The 23,315-nt window shown below is 41.1% G+C and overlaps 1 protein-coding gene across 3 annotated transcripts in view; it reads left to right on the top strand.

Moving 5' to 3' along the window:
* The window catches only part of KCNN2 (potassium calcium-activated channel subfamily N member 2), a 90,025-nt gene that overhangs the window by 4,756 nt on the left and 61,954 nt on the right, over positions 1-23,315 (top strand). For all 3 annotated transcript variants that reach the window (XM_083403891.1, XM_083403892.1, XM_083403893.1), the window contains one exon: positions 19,716-20,134. In XM_083403891.1, the coding sequence (XP_083260017.1) occupies positions 19,716-20,134 (419 nt within the window). The remainder of the gene's footprint in view (positions 1-19,715; positions 20,135-23,315) is intronic.

Genomic DNA, 23,315 nt, shown 5'->3' with positions numbered 1-23,315 from the left:
TGCAAGGTCTTAGGTGCTCCTAGCTATATTGTCACTTCCAATGTCTGAGTACCCTAGTCTGCATGTACTAGATGTGCTTTTCTAGCCCTCAATGGCAATTTATTAATGCAAAATGAAGAGCTTTAATGCCTGCCCATTCTTCTACAACAACTGCATGTTATGCTAATCCATACAGGATCATATGACTAATTGTGGACTCTTCAGTCACCTCCAAATATCAAACCTTGGTGCTGCTGTGCTAGATGTCTATTATACAAAGATAGACTTGTTGTGGGTGGGGATGAAAGGTTATAACAGGTTTAAATTCAATTCATCATTGTCACAAGGTTTGAAAAACTCCAGTAATGAACCACAATGATATTCTTTTTTTAAATCAGCAAAGCACAGTTTTGTTTAAAGGGTCGATGATTAGCTTTTTTTTTAAAGTAAAAGTAGTTTGGAAGATCAGTCCCTTTCAAGATTTAGATATGTTTCTTCCTCTAAGGACATTGTCTCTGAATTGGAAAAAGTGTATTCTGTTGCTTACAAAATGTGTCTTCCTGACTGAATTACTTGTATCTGTGTATCACAAATACAATTGTGTACTTCACAAGTAATGGTGTATGGTTTCCCCTATGTGCACCCTAATGTTGTATGTGCTTACTTGGGAGATTCGTTTATTTCAGTATTCCTTACACCCAAGGAAGTATGCATGGGATAAAAACTATCTCAGTGTAGTAATACTGTCCTGTGTGAAGGGTACAATGTATTCCTATAGAATGCTGTTCAGTTATCACAGAGAACTTCTTATAAATGCAATAGTTAATCTCTTTCAAGGACCAAGGCTTTTCCTTTAATTGATGGAGGAAAATACCAGCATCAAATAGGCAATCGTAATTGTGAAGTGTTCTCGAGCATTTTCAAACCAAACCATAGATCCTGAAGGTTTTTTCTCAGGTAGCTGTGTGTTGTATGGCTCAAGGTCACGGGATCTGTTTCTCTTAACTTGTACTGTAGCTCTAGTAGAAAGAACATTTACATTTTTAAATAATGCATTAACAATGTACATATGTACATATCTATTCAGAAGTATGTCCCACTGAAGTGCAATGGGACTTACTCTCAGGTAGGCTTGAGTAGGATCACAGTCTTATCAAACCTTCCTCCCAGCTTTAGGTTCATACTTCTTAGCACAAACAGTAGGATTGCTTGTGTGAAAGTGAGACAGTATTATTATTTTAAAAAAGAAATCTCATTTTTTCCCTCTTGGAACCCATAACTTATTTACCAATATTTTTTCATGCACGTCTTCCCCAGTAAATCTGAGCTAATATGTTTCAAATCACAATAATAGTACATCATTTTCAGTAATGCAAATAAAATATCCCCTCAGGAGTCATGTGAAGCCTGAAGAAGCTTACTGCTTGTCATAAAAAAGATGAATATAATTGTACTAAGCATTTAAAATGGATAACAGGAATATATTTTACATTTCTTTAAACAGATGTTTGATTTGTAGCACTTTTGTAAAAAGATCAATCTTTATTTGCAAGTAAGTATATGCAAATAAATCAATTCAAATCGATATAGGGCTGTGCAAGTTTTTCCCCCTGCTTCCCTGGAGCAAATCTCACTGAACACAATGGAACTTACTTCTGAGTAAACATTCAAATGATTGGGTGGTGTATGTTATAAAATCAGCATTGCCTACAACCAGTTAAGCGACAAAGTTCTGAACATTAGTGTTCAAATAATTTATTCTTGAGCATTTGAACCCAAGTAAAGAGTTTGGCGAGTTATAACCTTACAAATACTTTACGCTGGTGAACCCCCCCCCCCCGTGATATATTTATGAAAGTGCTGGTAAATGCAATAAAAATTAACCTTTTATTACAGTTATGTGATTACTTCTAAACTCACTACCTTTTTTAAATGGTTGTCAGTAACTGATGACGATTTGTTTTACCAGTAGTTGCCATTATTGTTGTTGTATCTTAAAAGCCTAATTAAATAGTGATAGTGGTACAGTGGTACTCCTTTAAATCTGGCTACTGTAGACAGCAGGGCATTCTTGTGAAATTATTGGTACATTGCAAATCTTCAAATGAAGTCTGGGCTTTTCTTTCTTTCTGACCACAATGACCTCATTACATCCTTTACATCCTTCAGTGAAATATCCACCTGCTCTCTCATGACCAGATGATAGAAAATTAGGACAGCAATAGTCAGTGCCCACAAAATCAGCAGCAACTAGCTATTTTGGGCTGGATAGTTGTGGGGAAATCATGTATGCAGTGATTTGAGTTCATTCACTTCTGTGGATGATGTAGTTCTGCGTTATAATTTGTCTAAGTTACCTGTGACTATTTAAATGTATTCTGAAAAGAAGTGTAATCAATATAATATAAGTTAGGAGAAACAACAGACAGGAACATTTTTCTCTAATTATGTTGCAATAAATATTTTAGTTCTGAAGGAAATAGCATTACATAGTAACCAGGAAAATTAGCTTAACAAATGTGTTCTCTCCCCCTCTCTCTTGCTAAGGAATGAAATAAGGGTTAATTTTAGTTCCGAAAAGTATCACAGGAAACCTTCCAGTACAAATAATTTCCTTGGGCTTTCCAGTATCATACTCCCCAGATATCTTAGTGATAGAAAGTTCAAACCCTTGTATAGTGTTGTTTTTCTAAGCCTTGGCAGTGGCTATTTTTAGTTCTGGTATAAAAGCTTTTAGATAGCATATAAATCTACATCAGTAGGCAGCCTGACTTCACTATTTTCCATTGAGGGCGTAGGGAAGAGTTTCACTATATATTTTTAAAGCTCAATTTCTATAGAAAGAAAGAAAAATCACCAGCTCTGTACACAGTGCAGGGTTTCAGCACTGTGGACAGCTCTTGGCATCAGAAGTTTTGCTAATACTTGTTTATGCAATTTGACATCTTTTGCCCCGAAAGTAAATGTGTACGTGAACATATAGGAAAGGGAATATGCACTGTGATTCAAAGTATTTCTGGAAATCCAGTGTCAGATGAATATTGAAATTTAGTTAAAAGACATTTTTGAATAGAGATGAATGGCTTATTTATTTTTTATGATGTACATACATGCTGTTAAAATATGCTACATTCGCTGTTTGCATAATCTGGTGAAACACAAAGGGAAAAGGATGTGAGCAGCTTATAAGAGAGAAGGTATTAAACCCCGCCGTCTTGTGGAGGGTATTCAGAGGTGATGACCACTCACTTGGAAATCTTCGTAGTATTGTATTTGGCCAGTTCAGTTCCAAAGATTTTGCAGCCCTTGGAAACTAACATCTGTGCTAAGCCTAATCTTCATTCTAAGTCCATCAGCAAAACAAATTAATGTTTCTGCTCCAATAAGTGTGCATAGAATTTTGGCATTTGACAGAGACCTGCCTTCTAAATAGCATTTCTGTCAAAAAAGTGATACTTGTGCGAAGTCGTTTTGCTTTAGAACGGAGCAGAATTACAATACTCATACCATTTTAGAAATATTTTAAATATAAAGTTTTTACAGATGTTTACTGAGGCACACATTGCATAATATGAAGATCGTGCTTTAGGCCAATAGAGGGAGGTATGCTTTTTCCTACAATAATGATTGTAAAACACATGCTGACTGGAAAGAAAATCCTAACGCAGCACCAGTGCCTTTTTGAGTGTAAATTAAGAATTTCAATTTTTGTAGGGGAGCTTTTGTGAAGAATATCATTTCCCCACATGCAGTAATAGTCTTCCCTTTATAGAATACGGCAAGTAATAACACATAACTTGGAAGGCTTCATCCTGCCTTTCCAAAATAAGGGGAAGCCCAAGAAAAAAGGGTAAACTAATTAGTTGTATCTGGAAATACTACAGCGTTTGTTCAGAGTCTTTGAATTCTTGCTTCATTTGCAAATATATATATATGTGTGGATGCACATGCATGTGAATAAAGTCACTCTTTGAAATATGCATGAGGTATGAAGAGTAGCAGATTTGATTGATTTTCTGCATAGGACTCATATCTTCATGGTTTTCAGCATAAGTGAGCCATATGGTTATGAACAGGCAGTGCAGGTGATACCTTATTTAGCACTATGTTGTTATGCTCATCGAGCACTAAAACATGAACTTATGTTCTTGTAAAAAAAAAGAGGGCAAAGGTTCTTGAATTTAAAGAAATGCAGTATTTTTCAGTAAATGTTGTATGAGAGATTTGAAAGTCAGTCATACCTATTTATTTAGTACAATGGCTTCAGTGTGGTTGAAAGATCAATAAAAGATCTGTGGATTGCCTTACAGTAAGTCAATCCAATGGTGCATGTAGCCCAGTACAGTTCATTGTTACTGGTGGTACCTTTTCAAGTTGTCAAGCTACGTTTTCTGTTTTTTTGCTGTCTCTGATTAGCATGATAGTAAGCAAAGCATAGGGACGCGGGTGGTGCTGTGGCCCACTGAGCCTCTTGGGCTTGCTGATCAGAAGGTCGGCGGTTTGAATCCCTGCTATGTGGTGAGCTCCAGTTGATCTGTCGCAGCTCCTGCCACAACCTAGCAGTTCGAAAGCACACCAGTGCAAGTAGATAAATAGGTACCGCTCCGGCGGGAAGGTGAACGACATTTCTGTGCTTCTCTGGTTTTGGTTTTCATTGTGCCAGAAGCAGCTTAGGTATGCTGGCCACATGACCTGGAAAAACTGTCTGCGGACAAACGCCGGCTCCCTCGGCCTGTAAAGCAAGATGAGCGCCGCAACCCCAGAGTCATCTGCGACTGGACTTAACTGTCAGGGGTCCTTTACCTTCTTCTTTTTTAAGCAAAGCATATATGCTGGCATTGGTATGTGGTTGAATGGAGATGGGTTAAGAATGAAAAGCATATCTTATGGAGGCAAAATGTCACTAACATCAGGGGCGTAGGAAGGGGGTGCCGGGGGGTGCGGTCCGCCTCAGGTGCCATCATAAGGGGGGTGACAAAATGCCAGCTGAGCTCGACGCTGCCTGTGTAGTGGAACCGAGCAGGGTTGAGTTGCATTGCAACGCCAATGCGTCCTCTTCCCACCTCTGTGGCCGGGCGCATGCGTGGTTGGTCAGACTCTTCTCCCCCTGCCCATCCATGTCCTGCCCTCGCTCAGGTAGTGTGTGCGTGTCTGTGTGGCTGCAGTCAAAGCTATGCTGCTCATGGGGCAAGGCAGGGTCCTTCTGGGGCTGATGTGGACTCCTGAGAAGGGCATGGAGGCGGGAGAAGCTGTGGTCGCCTGCTTTTGCCTTTCATTTAAGGGCCAAGGCACGCTGGTTTGGGGGTGAGGGGTGGGGAGGAGAAGCGGCGTCTAGGAGAGCTCTGCAGCCCAGCTGGTTTGAGGGGGGAGAGAGAGAGAGGTCATGCGCTGGTGGAGAGGAGAGGAGGGAGGCGAGAAGGAGCCGTATCAGGACCAGCAACAGCATCACCTGCGTGGCTTTCTTTGAATGGGTGGATGGAGGGAGGATCGAGGGAGGTGGAAAGACAGGATCTCCATTGGGATCACCTGTGCAGCTCTCTTTGACAGAGGGGGGTGGAGGGAGGATGGGGGAGGTGGGATCTGCACCGGGATCACCTGCGTGGCTCTCTTTGAAAGATTGCAATTTCAGTGCAGGTGCGGGAGGAGTGACAAAAAAAAATTCCACACCGGCTACCACCTGACCTTGCTACGCCACTGACTAACATCACACACATAGTTGCATGGGCAGAGGCTTTCCCTGGTGTCCACACCAACCCCCCCACAAAATGAGTCTTGGAAGTAGCATTCAATTGTAGCCAATATAATAGGCTGCAGTGTGTGGTTGGCGTTGGTGCTGCCAGCAGTTCATCTGGTTTGGAAATGTGCCCATGGCTCCAAAAAGGCTGGCAGTGAAAGAGCACTTAAATAAAGGAGAGCAGCCACAACAGAGGAGGAAATCTAGCACACTTTAGCATTAGATGCTATTGCCTCATAAGCATTTCTGCCCATAAATCTTAGGTTTCGCAGTGTGCGATACGTGTACTCTCTTCTCTTTAATATTACTGTCGCTGAATTTCTACTAGAAGCCTTTGTTCTTGTGGGGTTTGATGGTGACCGTTATTCCCAAGGCAAGCCTAATTCACATTTAAAACAATTACCTTTAAAGGATCAAGGTATATTCAATCCCTTACATTTGCATCCCTTTCACCTATGTCTGCAGTGCTCCATCAGCTTCAATGAAAATGTCACATTTAGGTTATTACAACTATAATTCTGCTAATGACACATCAGAAACCAGGTTTTAGTTTTCCTCCCTAAGGTTCTGACTCTTTGAATGAAAAGGGGTTTTTTTTGTTTGTTTTTTGGAAAATCAGGATTTGCTCAGCCCTCCTGTTATCTTCCTTTGGGATGTTGTCCTCTGAATCAATTGCCTACTCACACACCCCATTCTGCTTATTGCACTGCAAGTTGTTGTACCCATCCTGCTAGGAATTTGAGATGCCCCGTGTTAGATGAAGTACCAAAAACCTTGCATATTGGTGGTTACAATTGCAAATAACATTGAAACAGATCTAGAATGGATTGATTTCAGTGCCATTGACTTCTGCCGATATGTAATTTCAAATTACCGGTACATACAGTAAAACTCGCTGTGAAAAGAGACTTCTGTTTCTTGATTCCTTGCTGTGCATGTTCCCATGGACACACTTTTAAATAGCAGGTATCTCATAGAATCATAGAATCATAGAGTTGGAAGAGACCACAAGGGCCATCGAGTCCAACCCCCTGCCAAGCAGGAAACACCATCAGAGCACTCCTGACATATGGTTGTCAAGCCTCTGCTTAAAGACCTCCAAAGAAGGAGACTCCACCACGCTCCTTGGCAGCAAATTCCACTGTCGAACAGCTCTTACTGTCAGGAAGTTCTTCCTAATGTTTAGGTGGAATCTTCTTTCTTGTAGTTTGGATCCATTGCTCCGTGTTGTCACCAGATGATACAGACTGTTTTATTCTCTTATGGTTTTTAGTTTTAATTGTAGAATATTTAGGGTGTGGACACAATAGGGAGAAAGGTGCTGACTCCATCCCCGCCTGCAACTTCCCTTGCTGTCTCATTTTGTGAGAGTTTCCAGAAGTTTCTGAGAGCTTCTGGATGGGGGGGGGGGAGAAATGATGGAAGGGTTAAGCTCCCTTGCTGTTGCTTGTTCTCTTCAAATTGTCAGCTCTTGATGCTGTTCTTCAACGAAGAAATGGATTGCAATTTCTCAAAAGTGTAATGCTGAGCTAAAGGGTATGGTTTAGTCCACAGTAAGAGAGATAAGTGGTCTTAATATATATATAAAAACAATCCCTGTGCAAGACACAGCACGGGCTACTCATCCTTCCTTTAAAGGTTTCCCTTACCTTAGCCACTCACTTTATCTTTCTGCTTTCATACCCTGACACTTCATTGCCTGTAACATTTGCTCCACCAGGTTTGCTACCGCCAGCAGTCTCAGGGTTTCTTGCTCTTTCAGGTGGTTTCTCTTGCTCTCCCATTATTCCTGGAATAATATTCTAGTCTCCCTCCTACTCTATCTAAGGCAGAAATCCTAAACCCTTATCTGGATGCCTCCACCAGTGAATTGGATAGAGGGCTTTGCTTCTATGGAGGCCCCACTGCAGTTGCAGAGTATGGTGGAAGGGAACAAAATGGGGTGTTCTGTGTTTGTTTGTTTGTTTGCTTGTGTGTGTGTGTGGCCAAGTGGAGACAGCCAAGAATCTACTGGCTAACACCCACAAAGGGGCATGACTTGTACCTCTTGGTCTGGCCTAAAAGCTCATGCAGCAAAAAGCACATGGATTTTACTCCCTTCCCTTCTGTCCTGGCTGGTGTGAGGAGCATAGGTTCAGCTGTGGTGGTGGCTCCACAACCATTTTGTATTCCACTTCTCTCCAACCAGTGTTAGGATTTGTTTAACTGAGCAAATACAAACGCTTGGAGTTTTTGCTCTTCTGTTCGTGGAAAGAGTTCAGCTAATTGAAGAGGTCTTTAAACAAGCAAAACCTTTCTGTGTTTTATAATGGTTTAATGCTCCTGTTGATTTGGTGGATCAGAAGTATTATTATAAATAAAATAAAAAGATCAACTGATCACAGAATGGTGATTTACAATACAAGTCATATTCTTCTCCTGTTTGTATCAAAACTAGAGAATAAGCTAGATAACTTTTCAACTGCAAATTGAACTTCTCACCATTGGAAAATTGGCAGATTTATTAAGAAACATAAATGTCCTTTTATAGAATAGCTTGTTTAATAGCTATGTTAAAACAGACAATAAACAGTTCATTGTTAGTTTGTTTCCAAGTTATTGTTAGCAGCAGATGTTTTGAAGGTTTATATTCATGTCACATTTGTAAAACCTTATACAATAGGATTACTAGAAGAAATGCATCATTTGAATTTTAGTAAAGGTAAAGGTACCCCTGCCCGTACGGGCCAGTCTTGACAGACTCTAGGGTTGTGTGCCCATCTCACTCAAGAGGCCGGGGGCCAGCGCTGTCCGCAGACACTTCCGGGTCACGTGGCCAGCGTGACATTGCTGCTCTGGCGAGCCAGAGCCGCACACGGAAACGCCGTTTACCTTCCCGCTAGTAAGCGGTCCCTATTTATCTACTTGCACCCGGGAGTGCTTTCGAACTGCTAGGTTGGCAGGCGCTGGGACCGAACAACGGGAGCGCACCCCGCCGCGGGGATTCGAACCGCCGACCTTTTGATCGGCAAGCCCTAGGCGCTGAGGCTTTTACCCACAGCGCCACCCGCGTCCCTTATTTGAATTTTACCATTCTATAAAAGTAAAGTTCTAGAGTTTGTCATCATTGGTCAGCACAAAAGCAGACATAGCCACACCTAGCTTTTGTATATATTTTTGAATTGTGAAGGCAGAACAGACTGAGGTTTTATTTTTAGTCTTGATATTGTGCTTCTGGCTCCTGTAGAACTTATTTAACAATCATTTTTTGGTGTGAGACTTCATCGTCCTTCTGTCTTTGTAGAATGTGCCTCTTGTTTAAAATAAACAGATTATTCAGCTGAATGGTATTTTGCATGTCATCAAATCTGGTGTGCTAAAAGATTAGCAGTTATGTTGGCAAACTTCAAATATTGTGAAATATATGAGTGGATAAAAATACAATTGTTCATTGCATCACTTGAGAACAGGACAAGAAGGAGTAGGCTTAATTTACAGGAAGTTACATTTTGGGTAATTTTAAAAAATATCATGTAAGAGCAGTTAAGCAGTGAAATAAGCTGCTTAGTTGGGTTATAGAATTTCCTTCCTTGCAGATTTTCAAAAAAATGTTGGACAGACACTTGTTTGGATTTGTAGTGTAACAAATACTGCCAAATGGGACTTCATATTTGGTCAGATGGGCTGCCAAAGATCTTGAACTGAAACATAAAACACAACTTTGCTGTCAGAATAATTTGGCATGTTTAAATTACAAATTGCATCTTTCAGCAAAGCTTGAATATTAAATCCCACCTTTCAGCATCTTGCTGTAATATATAAAATTGGCAGAATGAGGCAGGCATTTTTAGTGAAAAGAAACCTTTTACAGTACATGCCTTGGGCTATTTATTGCTCTCTTTTTTTGGTAAAAATTGGCATTATCCCTGGAAGGCAACACTGTCACTGGTGCAACAAGTTCTGGTGCATTGGTGAAATGTACTTCTTTTGACCTGCTCATGTATAACTCCCATAAAAAGTAGAATATCAGAAGAGGAAGTTGATGAACAGGAGGACTATTGGCGATCTGAAGTTCGAACAGAGCAATAGATCTAGAAGATTGCATATTGTTGTATTTCTCTACCCTTCTTGGGTTGTACTTATCAATCATTATTATTTCAGTCATAACTGGGTCCATTTTCAACTTGCTAGCCTTCTGATTGTCCATGATGGCCCATTATTGTCCAAGATGGTAGATGTTGGTTTACATATAGAAGTTGTTTAGATTGTTACAACAACCCAAGTCCTTTACAGCCTAACATATCCACCAGTGGGAGTTTTCTTGCTAGAACACGTGACAGTATATGAAAATATTCTACATTGCATGATGTTAGATCTCAAACTTGGAATAAGGGGAATCCTATATTAAGGACCAGGAAAAACCTAGGCAAGAAGATATATCATTACAAGATGTTTGAAGCAACTGGTGGATGTATGGAAGAAGGAAGGGCATTCTAAGGTTCACAGGCAGTGGTAGAAAATGCCTTTTGGGGGGTCACTGCCCTGGTGATATTCAGTAATCCTTAACTACTATCTGTCTCCTGAAGGGTAGCTGGGTTAGTTTGTTTTAGCAAAACAACGAACAGTTCTGTGGTACCTTAAAGTATGGTTACCAGACGTCCCCTTTTCCAAGGTACAGCTCCCGGATTTACAAATCTGTCCCCGCACAAAATCTGTCCCTGGAATGTTCCCAGATTTCATTTAATGTCCCCAGATTTATATTTTAAGTGTTGCAGATTTATTCGTAGGGAATGAATATTGCGTGATTGGTTCAATGGCACAAGACACATCATATGGGGACTTCCGGCGAGATAAAATGGCGGGTGCCACGGCAGCGGGCAGATCCTGAAGCCAGCCAGAGCCAACTGTGCTACCAGGCTGGCTCCGGGCTACTGAGACTGCTGCCGCCGCCGCCACTACCAAGGGGGAATCAGGGACGCCTGGCGCATCAGCTGGGGGAACCGCTGACCAGCCCCCCCCATGACCCAAATCGAACCAGGAGTGAGAACACCCGGCTGACTGCCCAGCGGCAGTGGCGTAGCGTGGGTTGTCAGCATCCGGGGCAAGGCAAGTAATTTGCGCCCCCTAACCCGTGGATTTGCGCTCCCTAACCCTAACCCCCAGATGTTGCGGCCGGTGCGGCCGGCCCCCCCTGCACCCCCCACGCTACGCCACTGCCCAGCGGTGCTCCGGGGCCAGGAAAACCCTGGAGCTGACGCAGGGAGAAGGAAGAGAGGAGAAGGAGAAGAGAGAAAGAGGAAGGAGAAGAAAGAGGGGAGCCCTGACCTTGTCGCGCCGCTGCTGCGGAAAAGAGTTAGGAGAGCACCGGGAGGACAAGGACACATGGCCAAGCCCAGGCCCTACCTGAGCCTACTCCACAGCAGCTAGCGCTCCAAGAGAGCAGGCCGGGGCCCAGAGGAAGGCCGCACGACAGAGGAGACCACAGAAGATATTTCTTATTTTTTTAAAAAAATAACTTTTAAAAAATAATTTCCCCCCCTCTTTTTTTAAAAAATGTGTCCCTGGATTCGTTGAAAAAAATCTGGTAACCTTACTTTAAAGACTTTATTATCCCTTTGGGCACACATTTTATTATGCCATAATAAATTTGTTAGGGTTAGGGGGATATCCAGTCAGTGCCTCCTAACACCCAGTCTTTGATGTTTTGCCAATTCCCGCTCCCACAGATTTGCAGTGTGTTGGTGCTGCTGGGCAGGGGTAAATGGCAAATATTGCCTTCCTCTTCCGTGAGCAGATGGGTCAAAAGTCTTTCCCTTGTGCGAGGGCAGCAGTTGGATATAGTCCTTAGTGTTTGAGGTGTCACAATATTTTATTTTTATATCAGTAGCTTACCTAACCACTACACTTCCGTGTATACAAACATGCTAGTTTCCCTAACAGCCTTAGCAAAGATTACTTGTTGGAAAGCAAACACTTGTTTCTTATTTCCTCAGACATCTAATATAATAAAGGTTGCATTCAAAGCAAGTATACTTCTAGAGTCTGTCGCTGTGTGACAGAAGAGATTTTCTTAAGCTGGGAGGCAGGAGAAAGAAGAGAGAGGCGTGATACGGAACTCAGTGCAGGAACAAATGCAGAAAACGTGTAATGATCAGCATGCATTATCCACAATGGAGACAGAAAAAAAATATTGCTATTCTGGATGGATAAGAAGACAGCATGCCATTTAGAACAGGATTTCAAAAATGTGGATCTAAATGGCAAAAGTAGTCCTGAGTTTTGTTCTGCAGAAAGTGGCAGTTGCGAGTACAGTTTTTGTGTGTGGCTCAAAGCTATATTTTTTTAAAATCAGCAAATCCATTCAGTGACAGCACAGTCTGCAGACGTAATCTGTTCTCAGCGTGTCTTCCGTCACCTCAGTGCCATATTCTGATATCTCTGAGAATTAGTATTATTTCCTAGTTTAAGATAAATAGTTTAGTCCTCAACAGCAATGGAGGAAAATCTGTAGTGTCATCTCAAAGCACACAAGGCAAGCTGGCTGCACCTATAATTGAGCTGAGCTGTAAGCTTCTTAAACAGCTCTGAACACTCTTGGCATACTATGCATTGTTGGTGCGGCTGAGGAACAGCAGAAAGGGGCATCTGTATGCTGCTATTTGCCCTTTGTCCTCAAATCAGTGGGTTAACGTAGAATAATACCTGGTTCCTCTGCTTGCTCACCTTACAGAAGGCTTCAAATGTTGAAACTTGAGGAGTTTCATCCAACTACATTGTTTACTCCAACTTCATGAAGCCCTGGGCTTGTATTGAATTATAATTGGATTACCTGTTACATGCAGTGTGTTATTAAATATTAAAATGAAGAAATTATTAAGATTGTAATGCGTGGGTTTCCTCTGGCAACTTGTGCATGGAACCAACATGAGTACAACCCAGTCTGGTCTATTTAGCAAGTATCTATAACCTTCAAAAGCTCATCTAACTAAAATGCTCCCGGATTTTCACACACATACGTAACTCTTGAGAGTGTTGAATATTTCTATTACAGCCAAACAGGGGTCCCAGCAAAATTTTATAGGCCCAGTACGCAATATATTGCTTGGGCTCTCTTCTACGCTCACAGAAGAAGACACCAAGTTGCATAAAATTTGCATACTCTTTGTGATATGCACATTTGTGCCATGTCTTGCAGGTGGCAGAGTGGGATCAGAAGTAAACAGGGACCACACACAAGTAATAATACGATAATAGACACAAAATGCCTACAGATAAAGCTTTCCCCCTAACTGTATTTCCATTCTAGAAATGCCTTACCCTGTTTAATTTCTGCCTGTCACGGGGCTGTTAAAGATTCAGGAGCTCTGCTCTCCCCTAATACTAACCTTAAGCCATGCAAACGAAACATTTGTGGAACTTGATAATACATTTTTATATAAGTGAACATCTGTAACTGTATAAATGTAATGTAACATTGACAGACAAAATGAGTTGATGAAGCGTTAGATATGAAAACACATGCAAAACTAGGAAAGCAGGCATCCCCCTCTCACCATGCTTGATAGTTAGATTCTACTCCAGATATTTAGCAGCAAAGGACAACCACAGATCAGTTTGCCAGGGCTGATAAACAACAGAAATACTCTATTTGCAGTTTCACATTTTGAACTTAATGTACTCATCATTGTTTTGCTCACTTATTGCCTTGGATCAATTGCTAATTCTCAGCTGCAAAAGGAGACTTTATGTTGTAGATGTCAAATTTGTCATCATTGTACTATAATGGAGCATGTTTTGGGGTTCTTCTTTGCAAATTAGTATAGCTCTAAGACTTCGACCAATCTTAATTTGGCCTGATTACTGCACTCCTGTACCCACTTTGATTTAGGTTGGAATAAGCTCCATTAAGCATAAAGTTACTCACTTCTGAATATACATGTATACCATTCTAATATAAGTTAACTAGGCAGTGAATTCTTAAAAGAAACAAAACGAAAGTTCAGAATCCAGTTGCTTTGCTTTATGCTGGCCCACTACCCTTTGTACCCATTACTCTTCCACCCTGGAGCCAAAATTGTCCTATCCAGCATATAGGTTTCTGATAACTCTTTAAAATATAGGCAACATAAATGATTTATGATGGCAACTATTTCTTAATGACAATTCTATTAAGATACACTCATATGGTTCCCTATGCAAAATGGTTCTATATCATAATAGAAAAATGAGAACCTGTCTTCTCCAAGGTGAGAATTGCATTATAGAAAGATATTGTATTGAAAGTATTAAAAAAATAAATTAGTTTCAGTAGAGGGGTAAATGACCTGGAAAGAAAACAAGTGATAGGGGTTTATCAGTTCAGTTTCTACAACATCCTGGCTTTAGGGGCAAGCATTCAATGAGGAGAATGCCAGATATTTCTGTGTCTGGAAAGCCTATGAGTGTATATTAACAGCATCTCTCCATTAAATTAATCCACTCGGTTTTTAACAACTGGTTTGCAGTGGAAACTCAGCATGCGCAGGTGCCCATTTATATAAACAATACCACATCAAGGGAACTCACTGACAATGGATATAACCAATGGTGATTCCTACAATCAGAATGGATAGGTAATTGCAGAAATGGCTGGCTGCACCATCTGTGGCCAGCTAATCAGTCATGCAAGTGCATGCTTATGGACAGTAGATTGGTTACACAGAGACCAGAATGTTTTCTATAAACTGTATTCAAGTGACGGAGGCAGCAGAGGAACTTGTAACTGCTTGAGTTAGTGCAGTGGTGAAGCATAGCATGGCCAATACTTCAGCATCCTCCAGTGATTGGTAGTCAGAGACCCACATGAAAAAGAACAACCAACTTCTAAGGACATTTTTGTCCCCCTCTTGAGCTGCATTGGACATGTTGAAAGGGAGGAATCTGAAGCGGACTGATAGTGTTGAATGCTACACATTAATATTATACTACAGTTCAGGACAGGAAATGGAGAATACCGATAGTGTCCTGTTACAAGCAGAAGAGAAATTTGAGCAGGGCTTTAGGATGTCAAAGAGTTCACAGCAACTTCATTCACTTTTAATTCGGAATCACAGGTTCAGCACCTACTAACAGGTAATGCATTCTGATCATCCTGATATGAAAAAATAAAAACTTCCCACACCACAGCATTCTTTAAAGGGAGCAATAATTTGATATAAGGACCAGCGTAGATACATAGCCTAACACTGTCTAAAAACCTTTGTTTTACACTTCCAGAAATAATTCGGCTGCATCAAATAGCATGTTATCATTTCTATAGCACATTTAATGTGCAAATTGTAAATTATATCTTCATTTGTTCTGTCTGTGGTGCTCTGGTTTTTGGGTGCTCTGTACTTACAACGTAGAAAACCAAAATCTCATGTAATTTGCTACATTTCATCTTCAGTTCATGTAAGATTGATTTATTCAAAAATATATTCCTACATTTGAAACCCTTTACATAACTCCATAGAAAATGAGGGATATGTGGAGTTTTTACTCACGCAAAATGTAGATGAGAAACATCAAGCAATTTAAGTCAGGAAACTTGTTGGACAGGTATTTCATTGAAGGAGAACTTGGTAGATATGAGACAGCTTCGAAGTCTGTATAGAAAGGAACATTAAAAGGTTTCTTGTTATAAAACCTCATGACTGAGCAGTATGAAAAGTCATGAAATGTCTTGTAGTTTAAATGAAATGAGAACTTTGAACCAGGTAACAAGGATCCAAGTGTGAACATTAGCCTAAAACTTCATTTTCATCTGTCCTTTTCCCTACCCAGAACCTGCCGTGAGAACAATGTGTACAAAATGTAATTATAGTGAAACCTCTTTCCTCCCCACAAGCCAATCTTCTTGTGGTTCATGCATTTTATCCCAATTAGAAAAACAGCTCTGGAGAGTTGGCACTGGGCAGGATGTCATGTGCCAAGGGTGTTTTAGAATATGGAAGACATGTTCAGAATAAAGAAGCATTTAGCTTCTTTTAAGCTTGCCTAAAGGTAAAGGTAAAGGTACCCCTGCCCGTACGGGCCAGTCTTGCCAGACTCTAGGGTTGTGCGCTCATCTCACTCTATAGGCAGGGAGCCAGCGCTGTCCGCAGACACTTCCGGGTCACGTGGCCAGCGTTTACCTTCCCGCTGGTAAGCGGTCCCTATTTATCTACTTGCACCCAAGAGTGCTTTCGAACTGCTAGGTTGGCAGGCGCTGGGACCGAACGACGGGAGCGCACCCCGCCGCGGGGATTCGAACCGCCGACCATGCAATCGGCAAGTCCTAGGCGCTGAGGTTTTACCCACAGCGCCACCCGCGTCCCTAGGAGAGGTTATATGATATGTCTGTGGTAACAATATGGACATTCAAACTGATGCTTTTGCATTGATCAGGATTCCTGAAGGTGAGTCCTAGCACAATGTTTTGTTTTTTGATTAATGCATATCTGTGGTACATCTTTAGTGTTTTTAACTGTTTAAAAATATTGTGGCCCTATGCCTCACTCTTATTTTATATATCCAAGTTGAATCATGTTGTGATTTGCAAGTCATTAGAGATAAGCACAGTACTGTTTAGGAAAGGCCCAGAATCGCCAGGTGAATGTATCTGTTTGACTCAGATACATATTTATGAGTATCCATCTCTCTCATCAAGATTCCTTGTATCTAGTTTAAGACATCTTGATATGAGTACTATCATCTTAAAATAACTGATGTTTGAATGGAAATCTCAGGGGATCTTATCTAAAATAAGTAGGCATGGAATATTTGGATAGGACTTCTGGTGTGTGGCTTTTTGGCCTTTGTCTTGTAAGTTATTTCCATGTTATTTATTTCTGTGACCCTTTAGTTACCACAGAATGAGATAACAGTATTGCTGCCTTACAAAGTAGTTCATTAACATTCCCATCAATGGGTAACTGAGGTTGAAGGTGGACTGGGGTTAGTCAATTTCCCTTTTTGCTGCATGAGCTGCACCCTAATTTGGGATCCTGACAGAAACAATTTGGTTTGGATCCAGACCATCCATTGCTAGCCCTGCTCCACCCCTGAAACAATTTGTTTTGGTGCCCTATTGGGAATGCAAGAAGGTTGTGTTGTTTCCATTCCACTGCAATTTGGTTTCTGCCAAGAACTCCATTATTCGTCTTGTTCTCTGCTATTTAATGGAAGTTACATAAGTTATGTAACTATTTACATAACTAACTTTGATTTCAAAAAAGCACAAATAAAGCTCATTAATGATACATCATCCGCAGGCATAAAAACAACAACAGTATGATGTGAACATATAGCCCATAATGTTTGCTTTGCTGATTTCCGTTCCTGACCTCAGGTGAACATGCAAACTGCAGCTTCCTTTTCCATTTTCTTTGGAATACTCTGACATCCCTCAGCCTTGGTCAGGCTATCACCAGTGGTTTTCCCACCTGTGGTAGCTTGACAACAATCTGCGCCTTCTGTCCTGGTAGAGACCTACCTTCAGCAGAGCACGGTTGAGAGAAACCTCCGCTTCATTGTTGATCCCACCTATGTAAGGCACCCATATTCACACTAATAGAGGGAACTTGCACATTGTATCTGGACTATTAAGAAAAATGATGGAGTTCTTTTTCTCATAAAATATAAATGGCTTTATTCTCATGAATCATATTCTCTACCAAGCTTAACGATATTAAAATTTTAATTTTCTTTACCGAACAGTTAAATAACTCTTTTTCCTTGAGTAATTTTCAAGATTAAATTTTAATGTATGTTGTATGAACTTGGTCCATTTATTTCCATGCAACTTTTAAAACTAAGTCCTTGGTCTTACTAAGATGGAAAGCACAACTCTACCACTTCCGATTGCAGTTGGAGTTCACATGATTCAATTCTCCATTATTATTATTATTTAAAAAACCTCTTTAGACATAGGTAACAAACTGCCAGAGGTAAGAGACATCGTCTTCCACCTGATATGCAAAGGATGTTCTCTCACATCCCTCCATCCACTATAAGAGCACCATGCAAGAACTGATGGCTAGCCTATGGTTATTTGTTATACTGATGAATTTTTCAATTATAGATAGGGAGATTTGTCTAGGTGGCAGGAGCAAAGACAGTGAGTGTGATCTTGCCCCCTACTCTGCACACATTTATTCTAATAAAAATTTTCACAATGAGGGAAATTCTGATATGGGGACATTTTCAAACACATACTTTCTGAAGATACACAGTCATGTGAGAAGCTGTAGTATCCTTCCAGTTTAATGGTGGGATTGTCTACTAAGAAGCCTGAAAAGGTGAGCAAGATTATTGGTGGCAGAAGTACACATCATGTATTGGAGGCATACCCAACAGCAACCAGTTAGCTATAATTCCATAGAAACACAATAGTGATAACTTGAGCCATGCTTCTGTTGGGATTTTTCTAATCCATAATGCTTCTGGACCATGGGGATATTCATGTAAAAATGCTCACAGTTTACGAAAATATTTGCTGTACGTTTATATATTTTTTTCATATGGCTGGAATCCGACATAGCTCTAAGTGAATGTTCCATCAGCGCAAGGATTTCTGTTTGCACCACAATATGTTCTTCCCATCTCATCTCTCCATCCCTTCCCCAGATCTGTTCTGGGCATTCTCACAACCCTCTGGAGTAGATTTTGGGGGGTTGTGGAGCACATGGAGGAGGAGAGGGAGCAAAGTCTCATTGTGCAAGCAGAAAACCTTGTGCTGATGGGACAGGTTAGTTGTATACTGCCCTATATACTGCTTAAACTAAGACAGGCTCTAAGCGGTTTTCAAAATAAGAAATATCATACAGTATGTTTGTATTATTGTCAGGGACTGTGCAGAGGAGGAATGGTGGAGACCGCCTCCCCAGCCTGACCCTTCCAGAGTAGGGGAAGACAGTTTAGATTTACAACAGGGGTTTGAGGGAGGTCACAGTTCAGAGGCAGATGAGGGGAAATAATAGGAGAGGAGGAGGAAGAGGAAGTGCCAGGGGGGCAACAGCTGATGGATGCAGTGTCTTCAGAAAGCGTTCCAGAACCCAGCGAGCCTCGAAAGTAGGAGAGCAAAAAGCTCAAAGACAGAGGGCATGTAGCAGCACCCATAGAGAAGATGATGAGGATGATGAATGAGGAAGTGGGAGAGGCAGGGGGTGGGGGTGGAGATTCACTCGGGACAATGCCATTTTCCAAGAGGCTGGGTTCTACAGCCCCTCTCTATAAATACTGAATAAAAAGTGGACAGTAATAACATTCCTTGTCTTTGTACGTTCCTGGGCAACCAGCCCTGGGAGTCTTTGGCAGCAGCCTGACAATTATATTTCTAAAACAAACCATAAAAACTCCAATAGAGTACAAAACAGAAATGCAGTTCAGTATAAAACAGTACGATTGCCCTTCAAAATAAAAAACATAGCAGCGGATTTTGAAAATATTGTAAGAGCCAGGGATCCCTTCAATCTTCAGCCTGACTCAAGATATACAACACTCACCCCACTAACATTTCACACCTAAATTCTGTCTTACATCTCCACAAATCATGCAATACTTTCTCAGCCAACGCCGTTCACTCCATTATTCTCCCATACATCTACCAATACATATGGGTTCACCACCCAACCAGTCACTCCAATATCTCCCTCATAACTAACCTGTTTTTAATTGTTCACCTTATTCACTATTCATTTGTGGTGAGGAACTAACGATTAGGCCACCTATTTACAAAGCAGTAAGGTAAATGTGTCTTAAGTTGTATCTGTTATTAGCGTTTGAGTGACTAACGTACGGAACTTCGTTACACCAACAACATCTATATGGATTTCATTTCAACATTAGATAGAGCTGTGTGTGAGAGAGAGATTCTGAATAATGCCTGAAGTAAAAAAATAAGGAAGAAAACATCACAAGTTTAATGTTTTCAAATGAATTATTTTTTCAGAATATGACTCATGTTCTTTATACATATCTTCAAATATTTCGCTAAAGTCAGTCTTCTGCAATTCTCTTTCAGCTGTTCATGGTGGACAATGGAGCAGATGATTGGAGAATAGCCATGACTTATGAGCGCATTTTCTTCATCTGCCTGGAAATCTTGGTGTGTGCTATACATCCTATCCCTGGCAACTATACATTCACGTGGACAGCTCGGCTTGCCTTTTCCTATACGCCATCTACAACAATAGCTGATGTGGATATAATTTTATCCATACCAATGTTCTTAAGACTATATCTTATTGCCAGAGTTATGCTTTTGCATAGCAAACTTTTCACTGATGCCTCATCCAGAAGCATTGGAGCACTAAATAAGATAAACTTCAATACTCGTTTTGTTATGAAGACTTTAATGACAATATGTCCGGGAACTGTACTCTTGGTTTTTAGTATCTCCTTGTGGATAATTGCTGCATGGACTGTCAGAGCTTGCGAAAGGTAAGTCTCCATTTTATTAAGATGTGCCAAGATTCTTCAGGGGGAAGCCATGTGTTTTAAATGTATGGTGTGGATGTGACCTTTATTAATGCAGCTCCTCCCCCCAGGAATGTTAGTTGTTTTGTGCTTTATGTCACTTCTGTTCCCTATAATTGCTAGCTCCTTGCCTTTGAAGCATTTTAAGGAGATTATTAAATTGTATCATTACTTTGCTATAGCATCACAGGATGCTGAGTGATATTTATTTTGCTTTCACCTAAACTGGTATTTAAGTCATCAGAATCTGCCTGTGGTTTATTTCTGGCTTACCTAGAACATTTAAGAAACTGGCTGGGAACTATTAAGAGTACAATATGTGTGTGTTTACACAGAAGTCAGTTCCACTGACGGTCTTCTGTTGGGCTTTCTACCTGGGCAAGTGTGCATAGGATTGCAGCCTTAATCTATTTTGTCATTATCATTCCAGTTTATATCTCAGGTATTTTAATTATGTTGTGATGTGGTTATTAATGTGATGATGCACATTTAAAACTGGGGAAGGATACAGGAGAACTGGGGCATCACAGATGTTGGTGAACCTCGTGTAGTTAATAGGCCTAATGTCACTGGCCTTGGTTGAATGTAGCACTAATGAGGGAAACAAACCATGGTTTACTGGGAACCAGGCAGGTCTGCTGGTTCATGCTACTCAAATTGCCCCAGTGGTTATGTATGAGCCATCACTTGTGGTTTGTTTCAGGGAAAAGAACTATGAGAACAAGCCAACAATGCACTGTTTATAGTGCAGTCCTGGACACAGCATTTATAGGATTGCACTGTAAATGTGTTTTTATACAGTATTATGTAAGCTAAACGTTGGAGTGGTGATGTACATATATCCAGATGTTCTTACCTTGCAACTTGGCTGGGAATGGGAGAGGGCTTGGACTATTGCTTCACATCCACCCAGTAATTCTATGAATTCCAGCATTCTTCTTAATAAAAATAATTAATGTAGCTTGTTATAACTGAAGCAGTCCTTGCGAGGAGGGGTGTCAGGGGCTGAACTGAGGAGGAATGGTGGGGTCTGCCCCCCACCTCCTCCTGAACCTTCCTGAGAAGAGGAGGACAGTATAGATTTAGAACAGCGGTTTGCAGAAGGGCATAGTTCAGAGGCTGCCGGGGGCAGAAGCTGGGAAATACTGGAAGAGGAACAACAGGAAGAAGAAGAAGCACCAGGGGAGAGACAGCTGACAGACTCAGTGTCCTTGGAAAGCATTCCTGACCCCCTCTGTTCCAGGACCTGGCGGGCATTAAGGGTGATAGAACAGAAAGCTCAGAGGCAGAAAGCTCAGCTTATCCGCTGCATGGATGACATAGAATAGGAGAGATGGAAGGGGTGGAACCTTACTCAGAGCAACACCATTATCTAGGGGAGACTGCTTTCCTTCGTCTCTCTCTGTGCATAGTGAATAAATAATTTGATAAGAAATTCTTCTTGTTTATTTGCTTCTTGGCTGCCACCATGGGAGGGAGCGGATTCCTTGAAGCCTGACAGGGGAGGACTAAGCTCCCATGTTCCAAAGAGGAATTGCATAATGGGTGTGGTGGATTTCTCATTGTAAATATTATGAATATTTCTCATATGTATATATATATAAATCTTAAATGCTACTTTTAAAAAACATGATACTTGTTTCCTCGGATTAATTGGAGCTGCACGCCCAATTTCCTGCACACCATGCTGCAAATGTTCCCCTAAAGCTGTAAGCCTCACCAAAAAAAAAAAAAAAGGGCTGTGCTGAATCGCTGACATTTGCTTTGGCTTCAAGTTACTTATTAGCCAAGTTTTAAAATACAGTGGTGCCCCGCAAGACGAATGCCTCGCAAGACGGAAAACCCGCTAGACGAAAGGGTTTTCCGTTTTGGAGGTGCTTCGCAGGACGAATTTCCTATGGGCTTGCTTCGCAAGACGAAAACGTCTTGCGAGTTCCTGTGATTTTTTTTCGCTCCCCACCCCCTTTTTCTAAGGCACTAAGCTGCTAATAGCCTTTTAGCAGCCAATCCGCTAATCCCTTAAGCCTTTAATAGCCGCTAATAGCCGCTAATAGCGCTAATCCGCTAATCCGCTAATAGGGTTGCTTCGCAAAACAAAAAAACCGCTAGACGAAGAGACTCGCGGAACGGATTCTTTTCGTCTTGCGAGGCACCACTGTATAGTAAAATTAAATAGGAAACCTTTACAGGAGAGAAGATTGGGCTTGCCTGTAATCAAAATATTTCTTAATGTTTTACTAGAAGCAAATGGGGAAACATGCCCATTTCATTCCTCTCTTTCCCCTGCTGAAAAAGGCTTCCAATACAGGAAGAGAAAATGTTAACAGGAACAGGTCAGACAGGAATACGTGTGGGAATGACGCTGGTCAGCAGGCCAGTTGGCTGTTAATTGATTTGGCTCACAAAGGGTGATTGCCGGATACTGTTAAGGCTCAAACAAAAGATAATTATCTTTTTATTTCAGTTACCAAAGGTTAAGGAGAATGTAAAGTTGTGTTGAAAATGTCACTGGAGTGTCGTGACCCAGTTACCATGGTTACAATGCTCATGTGGCTTTGGTTGGCCCTCATGCATGTTCACTTCATCGAAACTGGCCCTCTTTGAAAAAAGTTTGAGCACCCCTGAAATACACTATTTCCTCCCTACAAGAGGACTCTATGTAACAACTTCCAATTTTGCATTGGAAAGTTTAAACAAACTACTTGTGCCATCATGTATATGTTACAAGTTGATTCCCCACTTGTCAGTAAAAGTTCTCTTAACGCCAAATCCTTCCATCTTGAACCTGAGGCCTTCTGCATGTAATGCAGTGGCTGGGCCATTGATCCTTCCTTGAAGGTCCGGAAGCCATCATCATCATGTACTCCAGGAAATTCATATGGACCTCTCTCTGCTGGTCATTTGGAAAACTCTAAAGGCATTTTCTTTTTTAAAAACCCCAGTTTCCACTTGGGTTTTTTTGTGATTGATTGTTATATTTAAGAACAGTTTTATCTGTTAGTGTTCTTTTAATGTTATTTATTTTTTACTATCCTTTTATATTTTTAATTTTAGGGTTGTATCCAATGGGATTTCTCTATGTTCTCCTTTCACCACCCCAAAATCTGCTCTGGGGGTGGAGTTCCCCAACCTTCTAGGGCAGATT

The sequence above is a fragment of the Podarcis tiliguerta genome, assembly GCF_965153285.1.
Source record: "Podarcis tiliguerta genome assembly, chromosome: 11".
NCBI classification, from domain to species: domain Eukaryota; kingdom Metazoa; phylum Chordata; class Lepidosauria; order Squamata; family Lacertidae; genus Podarcis; species Podarcis tiliguerta.
This window is presented reverse-complemented; position numbering and strand designations above follow the sequence as displayed.